Genomic DNA, 15802 nt, shown 5'->3' with positions numbered 1-15802 from the left:
TTTCTGGTGTTGGGATTTGGCTTTCTGGTGTTGGGATTCGGTTTTCTGGTGTTGGGATTTGGCTTTCTGGTGTCTGAATAAATATTTTGCTTCTGTCTTGTATATGGAAAGTCTGTTATATTTTGTGGTTCAGAACTGTGCTGGCATATTCATAGTTACTGTTGGTGCTGTGAATGTTGTGTTGGTGCTACAACTATACCAAGAGAGGTTTTTACACATCCCAAAGAAGTGCGCTATAAATCATAACCTTTTCCTGACTTCCAATCCTCTGCTTCTGACTATAGACCAAGAAGATCAAATGAGATAACATTTTGTAGCACGGTGCCTGGCACACAGTAGGTATTATATAAATACAGCTATCATCATAATTACTGTTACTCTTGTTTAAGAAATACCCAAGGTACAAAAGAAATTTGAGTTTCTATGTTCCAGACTGTTCACAGTTCAGTTCTTTCTGTATTACTGTAGATGTATCTTTCTGAAACATGTGTACTGCTGCCCAAGCAATGTTCCTCATATGCTGCTTTGAACATGTCACTTGTCTATACAAAAACCTTCATGGATTATCCATTACATAGCAAAACCATAGCCAATGATGATAACAACAACAATAATGGAATTTTATGTAGTCCTTTAGAGTGTACAAAGAACTTCATATATATTAGGTCACTTAAGCCTCATAACTTCCCTAGAGGAAGGTACTAAAAAAATCAAGTCTTACCAAGCCAAGTTCTTACTCCTAAGCCTGACAATCATGGCCTAGACACAGTCTCCCTTCTTTTCTAGGCCTATCAAATTCTACTCCTCTTTGTGAACTCTATTTGCAATCAGACTGAACCATTTACGCTCTCGCTGCTCACTCGTACCTCTGTCTTTGTCCTTGCCCATCCTCTATGTCTGAAAGGGCCTCTTCCCTAGTATCTGTCTGTTGAAACCCCTTTCTTCCTTCAAGCTCAGCTCAGATCACCTCTTAGCCAAAAATAATCACTTCCTCCTCAAATTTCTCACACATTTTGTCTGGTCATCTCCTTTGTACTTGCACTCTGCCCTGTTTTTGTGATCAATGCACATTTCTTATCTCCCAACCTTGGATCAGTGAGGATCAATAAGATCCTCAAGGATAGGAACTATATGTTACTTCATTTTTCTCTCTCCAGCACCTAGAGTATGTGCCTTGAACACAATATGTGCTTTGTTAATGTCTGAATGTCAAGATCACTAAGCAAAGTAGGGTCCTTCAGGCACTCACCTTTCCTTTATGTGTTTCCTGTAACCAGTGGCGGAGTCTGATCAAGCAGCTCTCCTGCATGGGGGTGAGCTGCCCCAAATACCGCTCAATGTAGTCTGTATCCAACTTGTCAGCTGAAAGGAAGAGAGTAGTATCATAGGGCCATCAGTAACAGACAAGAAAGAGGGCAGCATAATATTGCAGAGAATATGTTGGACTAAGAATCAGGGCACCTGTTCTCTATTTCCAACTCTGCCACAAATTAGCTGCATCACCTTGGTCAAGTCACTTCCCTTATTACTATCCATTTTCCTCATCTATAAGAAGAAGAGGTGGTAGAACCAAGATGGCAGAGTTAAGGGATCGTTCTGGCTGAGCCCTCCCAATGTTCCCCTCTAAATAAGTTTAAATAACTTGTCAAATCAAATTTAAATCAGCATAACCCACAAAAGGTGAGGTAAGACATTTTTCCAGTCCAAGACAACTTAGGGAGTGAGAAAAAGAGGTCTGTGGCACTAGGAGATGGGCTGACTGGGAGCACAAAGGTCAGTGACATCAGCTATGGGCCTTGGAGGCTGTGGCAGTAGCAGCAGCTACACCAGGAGTACTTATCACCCAGAGATGATAAGGGTATTAAACATCTAGTCAGAAAGACATTATAGGAGATTCCTGTGCTTGTGCTGGGTGCAGGACTGGGCACCATTGGGCAACATCATTGCCCATTATCCAATTCTGGGTAGAGAGGAGCACTTGCAGTTCATCATAAGGAAGCAGGGGCCCTTCTTAGGTAAGAACCAGAGCAGGACACAGAGCAGGAGAGCAGTGACCTCTCTCCAGATCACACCATCTTGGAAGCACTGAAAATTTATAGGACCCCCCCCCCCCAAACTATCTATGAAAGCAGCAGAGTGAAAAAGCCTGAAGCTTGGGACAATAATTCCTTGTCCCCAGAGGAGCAGAGCTCAATGCTAACATACATTCCAAAGTCAAGAAATAGACTGAAAAAATGAGCAAACAACAACAAAAAGAACATGACTATAAAAAGCTACTATGGTGAATAGGAAGCTCAAGCATAAACTCAGAAGAGGATGAGGATGTGAAAACATCTACAAGCAAAATCTCAAAGAAAAAATGCAGATTAGACACAAGCCCAACAAGAATTCCTAAAAGAACTAAAGAAAGCTTTTTTAATGAAAAAAAAATTTAAAAATCAAATATGAGATGTAGAGAAAAAATGGGAAAAGAAATGAGAGGAATGAAATAAATTATGAAAAAATAATTAACAACTATAAAGAAATGGAATGTGGAATATGATATTCTGGAAGGCAAAAGAGTTAGGATTACAACCAAGAATAACCTACCCATCAAGACTGAGTATAATCCTTCAGGGAGAAAATGTATATTTAATGAAATAGAAGACTTCCAGGCCTTCCTAATAAAAACACTAGAGCTGAATAGAAAATTTTATATTCCAACACAAGACTCAAGAAAGGCATAAAAAGGTAAATATGAATGAGAAAGCATGAGGAACTCAGTAAGGTTAAAATGATTACAATCTCAAATGGGAAGATTTTTATTCATATACATACATACATACAGATAGATAGGTATATGTATATGTGTGTGTGTGTCTATAAAGTCCCCAAGAACTTTATCATCATTAGAGGACTTAGAAGAAGTCTACTTTAAAGGGTATGAGTTTGAGTCTATTATGTTGAGATGATCTGAGAAGAAAAGTGGAAGACTGATAAGGATGTACTGAGAAAAGGGGGAAGAAGGGGAAGAATGGGGAAAATTATCTCACATAAAAGAGGTGCACAAGGAAGAATTTTTACAACTGAAGGGAAAATGTGGGGAATAAACAATGCTTAAACCTTACTTTCATCTTAACTGGTTTAAAGAAGGGGAGAACATATATACACACTCAACTGGGTATAGAAATCCCTATTACCCAAGAGGAAAGCAGGAGGGGAAGGAACTAAAAGAACGTAGAGGGATAATAAGAGGGAGGGCAGATTATGAGAGGTAGTAGACAGAAGCAAAACAGACTTCTGAGGGGGGATAGGGTGAAAGAGAAGGATAAATAGTAGAGAAAAAGATGGAGGGAAATACATAGTTAGTAACCATAACTGTGAATGTGAATGGGATGAACTTTCCCATAAAATGGAAGTGGACAGCAGAATAGAATACAAATCGGAATCCAACAATATATTATTTACCAGAAACACACTTTAAACAGAGAGAGACACACAGAGTAAAACTAAGGGACTGAAGGAAAATATATTATGCTTTAGCCGATGTAAAAAATGGCAGGGGCCACAATCATCATCTCAGAAAAAGAAAAAGAAAAAACAGACCTAATTAAAAGAGATAATCAGGGGAATTACATTTTGCTAAAAGGTAGCATAGACAATGGGTAGCTAGGTGGCACAGTGGATACAGTACCAGGACTGAAAGCAAGAACACCTGTTCAAATCCAGCCTCAGACCCTCACTGCTATGTAACTTACCCTAGGCAAGTCACTTAACCCTCTTTGCCTCAGTACCTCAACTGCAAAATGAGCTGGAGAAGGAAATGACAAACCACTCCAGTACCTTTGCCAGGGAAACCCCAAATGGGACCATGAAAATTTGGACACAACTGAAAAATGACCAAACAACAAAGCATAGACAATATAGTAACATCAATATTAGACACATGTGCCAAATGGCATGCCATCCAAATTCTTAAAGGAAAAGTTAAATGAAAAAATAGGAGAAAATACGCAGTATACCTATAATAATGGAGGCCTCAATTTACCCCTCTCAGAACTAGATATATCTAGCCATAAAATAAAAAAGAAGTTAAGGAGATTAATAGAATTTTAGAAAAGTTAGTGATGCTAGACCTTTGGAGAACACTGACTGAAAACAGAAAGAAGTGTACCTTTTTCTCAGCTGTACATGGCACCTTCACAAAAAACTGATCATGTACTAAAACAAAAAAACTCACAGAAAAGCAAAAATATTAAATATCAAATGCAACCTCTTCAGACCATAATGCAATAAAAATTCCATTCAATAAAGGTCTTTGGAAGCATAGATTTAAAATTAATTGGAAACTAAATAATCTAACCCTATAGAATAAATAGGTCAAAGTACAAATCATTAGACAACTAATAATTCCATTAAATGTGACAATGAGACAACATACCAAAATATGTGGGATGCAGTCAAAACAGGGATTAAGGGAAAATTTGTATCTCTAAACACATCAATAAAAGAGAGAAAGAGCAGATCAATGAATTAGGCATTCAATTAAAAAAACTAGGAAAAGAATTAAAAATACCCAATTTAACATCAAAATAGAAATCCTAAAAATAAAAAAAAGATAATAATAAAATTTAAAGTCCAAAAAATATTGAAAAATAAAATTAGGAGCTGGTTTTATTGAGGAGGGAACAAAAAGTAGATAAACCATTGGTAAATTTGATTTTTCATGTAAAGTATTTTACTATATCCCCAATTACACATTGTATCAGCAAGCACCCCAGCATCCCCAGGGTGTCTGCCAACACAGGTTCTTAGATCTGCTTTGATAAAGGAAAGCAACTCAAAATGGGTTAACAGGCTTACTTTAATCAGTCAAATATGTATCGTTTACCTAGTTCAGGGGAAAAAGGTCAGCACCCCAAATTTCAGAATACACAGACAGAATTATCAAGACAGAGAAACAGATCAAGTAGACAGTTTCCAAACTGTCCAACCATTACATCCATACCAAATCAACATCTGGGTTTCAACATCTGGGTTTTTCAAAGCCAGGGGACTCTCAACAACAGCTTCCCAGTTTCATCTGATCAAATCACAGAACACTTCTCAAAGTGAGCCCCAAAACAAAGCTACACATCAGGGCTTATATAGCCTTCTCCTGGCTCAGAGAATGTTACAACCTTATTGACCCACTGGCCAATCAAAAAGTGAAAAACAAGCCTCCCACCCCAGGCTCCAGGTGCACTCCAGGTGCACTAGGGGCAGGGAAGATCTTTAAATTTGCATTTCCATTACACACATCAAGACAATTTTTAGCATTCATTTTTACAAGATTTTGAGTTCCAAAATTTTTCTTCCTCTCTCCTTCCCCTCCTCTCTTCCAAAAATAGTAGGCAATTTGATATAAGTTATACATGTACTATCATGTAGAACATATTTCCATATTAGTCACAGTTGTGAAAGAAGAAATGGATCATCAAAAGGAAAAAAAACCACAAAACAGAATAAAGTGGAAAAAGTATGCTTCAATTTGCATTCAGAATCTATCAGTTCTGTAAGTGGGTGTGAATAGCATTTTCCCTTGTGATTCCTTTGTACTTGTCTTAGATCATTGTGTTGCCAAGAAGAGCTTAAAGAAGTTGATCGTCACACAATGCTGCGGATACTTGGTACAATGTTTCCCTGGTTCTGCTCATTTCACAATGAATTTCTCATTTCAGTGCATACAAGTCTTTCCAGGTGTTTCTGAAATCTGCCTACTCATCATTTCTTATTGCACAAAAATATTCCATTACATTCGTATACACCTTGTTCAGTCATTCCCCAATTGATTGGCATCCCCACTATTTCCAATATTCTGTCACCATGAAAAGGGATGCTATAAATATTTTTGCACATGTAGGTCCGTTCCCTTTTTTATGATCTCTTTGGGGTACAGACCTAGTAGTGGTATTTCTGGATCAAAGGGTATACACAGTTTGGTTGCTCTTTGGGCATAGTTCCAAATTGCTCTCCAGAATGGTTAGATCAGTTCACAGCTCCACCAACAGCACATTAGTGTCCCAATTTTCCTACATCTTCTGCAACATTTACAATTTTCCTTTTTTGTCATATTAGCCAATCCGATAAATCTGATGTGGTAAATCAGAGTTGTTTTAATTTGCATTTCTCTTATCAAAAATAATTTTGAACACTTCTTCATATGCCTATAGATAGCTTTGATTTCTTCATCTGAAAACTACTTGTTCATATTCTTTGACCATTTATCAATTGGGGAATGGCTTCTATTCTTATAAGTTCAGTTCTCTATATATTTGAGAAATGAGGCCTTTATCAGAAACACTTGCTGTAAAGATTGTTTCCCATCTTTCTGCTTTCCTTCTAATCTTTGTTGCATTGGTTTTGTTTGTGCAAAACCTATTTAATTTAATATAATCAGAATTATTTATTTTAAATTTTGTAGTGTTTTCTGTCTTTTGTTTGGTCATGAACCTGTAACTCACTTAATTTTTACTTTTAGAATTTGCCACTTGGCACCTATATGTTTAGTACTGATATTATTTCATTATCTATGGTACCTAGTCACTTAACTTTTCCTTTCAGAATCTGGATGCAATACCACTTGGCACATATGTGCTTAGTATTGATATTCCTTCATTGACTATGGTATCTTTTAGCAAGATGTAGTTTCCTTCCTTATCTCTTTTAATTTGGTCTATTCTTTTTTTTTTTTTTTTTTTTTTAAGATCAGGATTGTTTCCCTTGCTTTTTTTTTTTTTTACTTCAGCTGAAGCATTCTGCTCCAGTCCCTTACCTTTACTCTGTGTGTGTCTCTCTGCTTCAAGTGTGTTTCTTGTAAACAAAATATTGTAGGATTCTGGTTTTTGATTCACTTTGTTATCCACTCCTGTTTTATAGGAGAGTTCATGCCATTCACATTCACAGTCATGATTACTAACTATATATTTCCCTCCATTCTATTTTTTCTCCTATCTGCCCGCTTTCTCCTTTTGCTCTTTCCCTCCTCACCAGCGTTTTACTTCTGTCTATCACTTCCCCTGATCTGCCCTCCCTTCTGTCAATCCCTCCCCTGCCCTCCCCCTTTATTTAATCTCTTCCCCTCCTACTTTCCTGTCAGATAAGATAGATTTCTATATTCAACTGATTGTATATATCATTCCCTCTTTGAGACAATACTGATAAGAGTAAGGTTCAAGTAATAGCCACTGCCCTCCCTCTCATCTTCCCCTCTGCTGTAATAGGTTTTTCATTCCTTTACATGTGAAATAATTTACTCCATTCTCTCTTCCTTCTACACCTAGTACACTCCTCTTTCTCATCCCTTACTTATCTTTTGTCATTCACACAGCTTCACCTTCTACCTGTACCCTCTCTCTATGTACATTCCTTCTAGCTATACTATTAGTAGTACAATTTTTAAGAATTACAAGTATCATCTTTCCATCTAGGGATGTAAAGAGTATAGCACCATTGAATCCCTTAGGTTTTCTTTTCCCTTTTTAGGTTTCTCTTGGGTCTTGATATTAGAGATCAATTTTTTTGGGGTTCAATTCTGGTCTTTTCCTTATGAAAGTTTAAAATCCTTAAATGACCATTTTTTTTCCCTTGAAGTATTATGCTTAATTTCACAAGGTAGGTGATTCATGCTTGTAGTCTTAGCTACTTTGTCTTCTTGAATATCATGTTCCATTACCTCTAGTCCTTGAATGTTACAGCTGCTAAGTCCTGTGTAATCTTGATTATGGCTCCCTGATATTTGAATTCTTTCTTTCTGGTCACTTGCAGTATTTTTTCCTTGACTTGATAGTTCCATGATTTGGCTATAATATTCCTTTGGAGTGTTTGTTTTGGGATCTCTTTCCTGAGGTGATTGGTGGGTTTTTTCAACATCTCTTTTGCCTCTGGTTCCAGGATATCAAGGCAGTTTTCCTTGGTAATTTCTTGAGAGATGCTGTCCAGGTCCTTCTTTTGATTATGACATTCAGGCAGTCCAATGATTCTGACAGTCTTTCCTAGATCTATTTTCCAGGTAAGTTGTTTTTGCCATGTGGTATTTTATATTTTCTTTATTTTTTTTTCATTCTTTTTAATGTGTTTGATTGAATCTTGATGTGTCATATACTCATTAGCTTCTACTTGCTCAATTCAAACTTTTAAAGAGCTCTTTTCCTCAGTTAGCTTTTGTACTTCCTTTTCCATTTGGCCAATTCTAATTTTTAAGTGATTGTTTTCTTTCTCCAAACTGTTGACTCTTTTTTCATAATTCTCCTCCATCTCTCTAATGTGATTTTTAAGCTCTTTTTTGGGCTCTTCCACGAGTTCTTTCTGGACTTGAGACCACTTCCCGTTTGACGTTATAGGGGTTTTGACATTGCTGCCCTCTTCTTGATCCTCTTCTTTCATCTTCTCTGTCACTATAATAACTTTCTTTTTTTTTTATAAGCAATCGGGGTTAAGTAACTTTCTCAAGGTTACACGGCCAGTTATTTCTGGGTGTAGTGCTGAGTGTCTGAGCCTGGATTTGATCCAGGTCATCCTGACACTGGAGCCGGTGCTCTTACTCACTGAGCCACCTGGTCAGATTCTTTTTGTTGTTGTTTTTTGCTCATCTTTTTTGGCCTTTGTCCTTTGTTTTAAATTTGAGCTCTGCTCCCAGGTAGAGGGCACTGTCTCAGGCTTCTTATAAGAGGGGCTGTAGGCCCTGGCTATTAACCTGGTTCTGCACTGATGTTGCCCTGAGGCCCATGGGCAACCCTTGTCTCTGGTGCTGCACTAAAGGGGTGGAGTGAATGATGGCTACCACTGCTGGAGGCTTTAGGGGTCTGGCAATTGACCTAGTGCTGAGCCAGGATCCTTTTTCTGGTGTCTGGCATGTGCTGAGACCAGTGGGATGTTTCTGCATTTCCTGGGGCTACAATAAAGCATGTGGAGGTCTGGCCACTAGAAGCTTCCCTATTTGTCCTGGGCTATGCTGAAGCATTTGGTGGTTCTCAGAGCTGGAGTCTCCCCTTTCCCCTGGCTATGTTGAGGTACATGCAGGGTCGTGGTGTTGGCATTTGCCTGTTCTACCACAATGGGACTCAGGATCTCAAGATCTCTCTAATTTGATTTTTTTTTTTAAAGAAAAAATCAAATCGCCAGTATGAAAGATGAAAAGTGTGAATGCACCACCAATGAAAATGAAATTAAAGAAATTATTAGTGGCTATTTTATCTAGTTACATGCCAATAAAACTGATAATCTAAATGAAATGTAGAAATACTTACAAAAATATAAATTTCCCAGATTAACAGAGGAGGGAATAGAATAGTTACATAACTCTGTGTTAGAAAAAGCAATTGAACAAGCCATAAATGAGTTCCCTAAGGAAAAAAAAACCCAGTCACAGATGAATTTTCAAGTGAATTATCCCAATAATTTTAAGAACAATTAATTCCAATATGATATAAACTTTTTGAAAAATAGGTAAAAAAGAAATCCTACCAAATTCCTGCTATGACACCAGTATGGTTTTGATACCTAAACCAAGGAGAGGAAAAACAAGAGAAAGAAAACTAGAAAAATTTTCCTAACAAGTACTGATGCAAAAATTTAAATAAAAATATTAGCAAAAAAAGACTATAGCAATATATCACAAAGATCACACACTATGACTAACTGAGATTTATACTATTAATGAAGGACTAGTTCAATATCAGGATAACTATAAGCGTAATTAACTATATCAATAACAAAAAAAAAATCAACTGACAAGTTGACAAAATACAACTATTCTTGTTTAAAAAAAAATTAGAAGGCCTAACAATAAAAAGAGGTTTCTTAAGATGAAAGTAGTATCTATCTAAAACTAAAATCAAGCATTGTTTGTAATGGTGATAAACTAGAAACCTTTCTAATAAGATCAGAAATGAAGCAAGGATGTCCATTATCACCACTATTATCCAATATTTTGCTACAAGTGCTAGCTTTAGCAATAAGACAAGAAAAAGAAATTGAAGGAATAAGACTAGGAAACAAAACTATCACTCTTTGCAGATGATAGGATTTTGTATACTTATAGAACTTAAGAGAATTAATTAAAAAATTAGCTGAAACAATTAACTTTAGCAAAATTGCAAGATACACTATAAATTCATACAAACCATCAGCATTTCTATATATTACCAACAAAATCCAACAGGAAGACATAGAAAGGGAAATTTCATTTAAAATAATAGTATAAAATATTTGGAAGTCTATCTGCCAAGACACACACAGAAACTATATGAACACAATTACAAAATAAAGACAAATCTAAACAATTGGAGATATAGTAATTGCTCATAAGTAGACTGAGACAATATAATAAAATAACAATGGCACCTAAATTACGTTACTTATTCAGTCACAAATCAATTTCCCAAAGAATTATTCTACAAAGCTAGAAAAAAAATAAGAACAAAATGTCAAGCATCAACGGAATCAGTTTTTTTTTTTTTAAGGTAAAGGAAGACAACCTAGCAGAACCAGATCTCAGACTATATACTACAAACTGGTAGTCGTCAAAATAATAAAAAAAAAAAAGTAGATTAAAAAATAGAGCGGTTGATCAGTGGAATAGATTAATTATACAATATACAGAAGTGAATGACCATAGTAATCTACTGTTGATAAACCAAAATATCCAAGCTTTGGAGAAAAGAACTCACTGTTCAACAAAAACTGCTAGGAAAACTAGAAAGAAGCATAGCGGAAACCAAGTATAGACCAACATCTTACACCATATACCAAGATAAAGTCAAAGTGTGTACACAATTTAGACATAAATAGTGATATCTTAAGCAAATTAGAGGATCACGGGGATAAGGGAAGAGTTTTTGACTAGACAGGAGACAGAAAGGAAAACAGTGTTAAAATAGAACAGTCCCTGCCCTCAGTCCTATATGGGGGATACAGATTTATGCAGAAAAGTAAGTACAATGTATTTTCAAAAGAAGAGAGTCCTAATACCTGTGGTGGGAATAGAGGGAAAAATCAGGGAAGTCTTTGTTTAGGGTTAACACCTGAGCTGAGATTTGAAGGAAACTAAGAAATTCTGAGAAGTACTGTTAAAGAAGGTATTATAGTCCCATGGGGGAGAACCTATTCAAAGGCACAGAGAAAGAAGGTAAACTGTTGAGTTCAGGGAACAATTAGTGGCCCAGTTTGGCTGATATTAAGGAGAGTAATATAAAGTAAGTCTGGGAAGGCAGATTGTAGACATGGATACAGGGGTGTTTTGGAGCCAACTCAAAGAAGCTCAAAAGAGCAGATTTTTTAAATTTTCATTGTAAGCATTCACACCTTGGAAATCAGCAAATGCTACAAAATCAGGACTGTACTTATTGTTTTGTTTATTTTTAGACTTGAGAAACTGAAAATGTTATCAAGGCAGAGTAAACTTTAAAATATGTCACATGGACATTTTTTTTCAGGGAGTCTGTTTTCAAGCATTTACCAGCAGAACCTGCATAGATGCCATCTTCAGACAAAGGGAAGAACTTGAGATTCTATGCTTGTAACACCAATGCAATACCCATAGCAGCTGCTATGAATATGCATACCTATTTCCAGGGTAGATTCTCAAAATATAATAAACCCTCTTCCTCCAAGGCAAAACCAAAATATTTATTTGGAACATCACTATTAGAATGCTGGGAGGTAAGATTTAGCAAGGTACTCATCACCAATCCAGGAAGCACCAACATCTCAAGCATTCTTTCTGTCAAGCCTCCCCACCAACAAGCTCCCCTAGGTAAGTTCCTCCCTCCTTTCTGCCTCATTCGTGCTCTCTGTTATCTGCTCTATTTTAGTTATTCCATTGGGCAAGCTCTTCCCACAATGGGCTCCATGTGACTCAGTTTGTATCACAGTGTGAGCTGGGCCAGAGCTCAAAGCGGGTCACACAGGGCTATTAATGGGCTGGGAAGACCTTCCTATTCCATTAACATTACAATGCCTTAGGAATATTTATTTGACTATTCAGGGGGAGGGAACCTGTGGCCTTGAGGCCACATGTGGCCCTCTAGGTCCTCAAGTGTGGCCCTCTGACTGAATCCATACCTCAGAGCACAAATCCCCTTAATAAAAGGATTTATTATATTATATATATATATATATTTTTTTATTTATATAGAAAGATTTATGGACTTAGTCAAAAGGCTGGACCCCAAAATATATCATATCTGGAAGTGGGATAGGAAAGAGGGCAGAAGAGGCAGGAATACCAATTAGGAGGCTCCAGAAATAGCGTAAATAGAGGAAGTGTACCTGAACCAGGACAGTGTACTTGTGAATGAGAGAAGGAAACAGTTATGGGAGACGTCAGCTACAAAACTCACTAACCGGTGAGACATGACCAGCAAGGCAGAGTGAAGAAGGAGGATGTAAATGGCAGAAGACTGCGACCCTCAAAGGAAACAAGTAAGTTTTAAGGTACAGTAGGGTATGGTACTTTGGGAGAGAGGGAGGAAAGAATAATGAGCCCTGCTTTGGACAGCCCAGGCTACGTGACGAATGGAATCCAAGCAGAGATGTCCAACAAGTACCTGGTGATATGGAACTGTAATTCATAGGAGACTAGGGATGGTTAAAAGATTTGGGAATCATTTGTGTACGGGGGATAATCGAAATCCATGGGAGCAGATGAAATCACCAAGAGACAAAGTACAGGAAAGAGGACTAAGAGGACACAATTGTGCTTAGTGGGAAATGGATGCTGATCCATTAAAGAAGACTACGAAAGAGCCACGCAAAAGGGAGCAGGAAAAGCACGAGACAGCAAGGTCACAGAAGCCAACAAAGCTCTCTTAAGGCCCTTCAGCTCAAAAATTCCATAAAACTTCTGCAGAATTCTTGCCATTTTTTTTTCAGTTGATCTAAAACATTTGATTTTAAAAGATGATCTGTGAATTGTTTGCATATTTCAATCTTGGTGTTGTGTACCTACCCTCAAGAGACCTAAGGTTGAAGGCCAACCCTGACATGATGCTAACTGTATGTAACCTTGGTCAAGTTATCTGACCTCTCTCATCTTCTTCTCCTGATACCTACTAAGCCTGTGTAATCTTGGCCAAGTCATCCCATCCCTTTGGGCCTCAGTTTACTCACTTCTAAAATGAAAGGAATGAAGTAGACCTCTCAGATTTTTTTTCAACTCTAAATCTGTGATTTCCTGAGCTCTAAAATGAATATACTATCTACCCTATCTAGCTAATTCACCCAGTTGTTATGAAGATATATATATATATATATATATATATATATGTTAATAAGTGACATGTAAATTATAAAGTGCCATAAAAATTTAAGGAGTGATGTGCAGTACAAACACTTCCATTTTGAAATGAAACAGTACCTCCCACTGCCAATCAGCCCCCCTTCTCCCATTGTTCCTTCTGGGAGCCTCTATTTGTTTTATTCCCCTTCTGGCTGGGCTTCTAACTCTTTGGACACTGCCACCATGTCCTCCACATGGATACTTTCTCTCCCTCCCCTTACTTTTCAGCTCTTACCCCTTTAGAACATAAGCTCCTGGGACATGATCCAAAGCCCCCCAAATGTACAATAAAATTAAGAGCTGCAGCCACTCTGCCAAAACCAGGCATCAAAGAGGCATCTGTGTAAGTGGAAGCAGAGAGGCTGAGCTTGGGAGCATTGTACTGTCTCAGCAGAATCATAGTCCAGCCATAGCAGATGTATTGGAGACAGGCAGAGACAGGAGAAGAAAAAGCAAAGAGGGGGGAAGGGATAAGGGAAAAGCACAAAACAAAAAATCCCAGAATCCTTCCGGTCTCTCACACAAGTGTAAAGGCCTCCTTTCTGTTCCTAAACACAAAGGCACCCAGTAATCCACAATGGGATGGAAGGAGTCTGGCTGCTCCTCTTCCTAGCAGACCATAGTGAAAGCCAGCTGCTTGGGCGATGGAAGAAGACAGACTGAGCAGACAAAGAAACTCAGGGAATAGAAGGAGAAAGGCAGGCGAAATCATGCTGCAGGACATGGATAGAGGTGCAAGGCTAATACTGTTCCTGGGGGGAAAAGTGAGTGCAGAACAATGTTAACCTCTTTCCCTCACCCCCCAGGAGATTAGTTATCCTGTCATCCAAGCATCATCATAACTGAATATGAATCAACAACAAAGGAGACAGCTACCCCACTAGGCTTCAATAGTACTAGAAGAGAAATGGGCAGTTATTTGGCACAGTGGATAGAGTTCTGGGCCTGGAGTCAGGAAGACTCATCTTCATGAGTTCAAATCCAGCCTTAGACACATACTAGCTGTGTGACCCTGGGCAAGTCACTTAACCCTGTTTCCTTCAGTTTCCCCACCTGTAAAATGAACTTGAGAAGGAAATGGCACACCACTCCAGCATTACCCAGTGGGGATAACAAAGGCAGACACAACAACAAAGAAGAAACAATTATCCAGATATTAAAAAAGAAACATTGGTTATATAGGATCCTCTACAGAACGTACGCTCCTTGAGGGCAGAGAATGCCTTTCTGTACCCAGAGTCCTGCACAGGGTCTAGAACCTTGTAATTGCTTCATAAACTCTTGTTAACTGGAGCATCAACGTGGTGCTGTGGATAGAATACTGGCTTTAGTTAGGGATCCTGTGCTTGTTGTTTATTTGTGTCCAACTCCTCATGACCCCAGTTGGGTTTTTTGTGGCAAAGATACTGCAGTGTTTTCCCATTTACCTCTCCAGTTCATTTTACAGATGAAGAAACTGAGGCAAGCAGGGTTAAGTGGCTTGCCCAGGGTCACACACTAATAAGGGACTGAGGCCAGAATGAACTCAGGTCTTCTTGACTCCAGACCCAGCATTCTGTCCACTGAGCCACCTAGCTTCCCTGAAGTTAGGAATAGGATCAAATGAGATAACCTGTGGAAAGTGTTTTGCAAACCCTAATGAGCTGTAGAAATGTTAGCTATATTACTACTACCAGTGGCCTATGAGTTCATGACAGAAATATGTGAAATTCAGAAGCCTTCCTGGCCAGTTCCCCACTCTAGTTGGGAGATGGGCCAAAACAATGCTCTTTCCTGGAGAAAGGGCAACACGTAGAGAGAAGAAGGGGGAAGAAGCTGAAATTATTTCAGAACATAGAGTACTTCCTCTCTATCCTACAGGAACTCTTCTTTGTCTTGATATCATAAAAGCTTCACCTACTCTAAGAGCTTAGCATCTGAAGAGGAAGTTCAGAAGGAGAAGAGTCTCAAGAAAGAACTCCACTCTTCCGCACACCTCTCCCCTCCAGGTGAAATGGCCTCATGTCTATGCTACGCACTTTGGGGGAAGGGGAGGGGAGGGGAGGACTATGCAGGCAACAAGCCATCTGTTGCCAGGTAGGAGAAATGATTCTTTAGACTCCTACTCTATTCCAATCAGTATTAATCAGTTTTGACATTTTCCATAAATCATATAGGGATAATTAGATCCAAATAAGTTATAGTGAGCCTCAAACTTTAATGTAATGTTCACTACTTGTTTACCAGTTTATAACCAGCTCAGTTGCATAACCACAAGAATGCTGACAAATATGTCTCCATCCTGTTTTACTCAAATTCTATGTCCAAACCCAATATGGGTGGGATGCCTTGATTCTTTGGAAAGTCCCCCAACTTATTTTTGCACCTCTGGACCACTTTCTCTCGCCAACATGAACAGGTGACTGTCTAATGACCATTTGGTCACCAAAGATGATTCTTGCCTTGCCCATCTTATTTTTTTGCCCTCAAGAACAAGATTTCAATCTCAACCAGTGAGATTCTGTA

The 15802-nt window shown here is 38.3% G+C and overlaps 1 protein-coding gene and 1 long non-coding RNA gene across 2 annotated transcripts in view; one reads left to right on the top strand and one right to left on the bottom strand.

Moving 5' to 3' along the window:
• The window catches only part of LOC138162583 (uncharacterized), a 15507-nt gene extending 222 nt beyond the window's left edge, over nucleotides 1-15285 (top strand). Inside the window, exons 2-4 of the long non-coding RNA XR_011168663.1 lie at nucleotides 7912-8029; nucleotides 11454-11773; nucleotides 15158-15285. This is a non-coding gene — a long non-coding RNA (uncharacterized lncRNA). The remainder of the gene's footprint in view (nucleotides 1-7911; nucleotides 8030-11453; nucleotides 11774-15157) is intronic.
• The window catches only part of SEC14L5 (SEC14 like lipid binding 5), a 106165-nt gene that overhangs the window by 40758 nt on the left and 49605 nt on the right, over nucleotides 1-15802 (bottom strand). Inside the window, exon 7 of the mRNA XM_069089855.1 lies at nucleotides 1250-1362. Within this exon, the coding sequence (XP_068945956.1) occupies nucleotides 1250-1362 (113 nt within the window). The remainder of the gene's footprint in view (nucleotides 1-1249; nucleotides 1363-15802) is intronic.

Source organism: Petaurus breviceps, unplaced genomic scaffold (genome assembly GCF_028583685.1).
Source record: "Petaurus breviceps papuanus isolate PSGF00001 unplaced genomic scaffold, PetGlider_PUasm1.0 120, whole genome shotgun sequence".
NCBI classification, from domain to species: domain Eukaryota; kingdom Metazoa; phylum Chordata; class Mammalia; order Diprotodontia; family Petauridae; genus Petaurus; species Petaurus breviceps.
The sequence above is the reverse complement of the archived record's forward strand: the minus strand, read 5'-3'. Positions and strand labels throughout refer to the sequence as shown.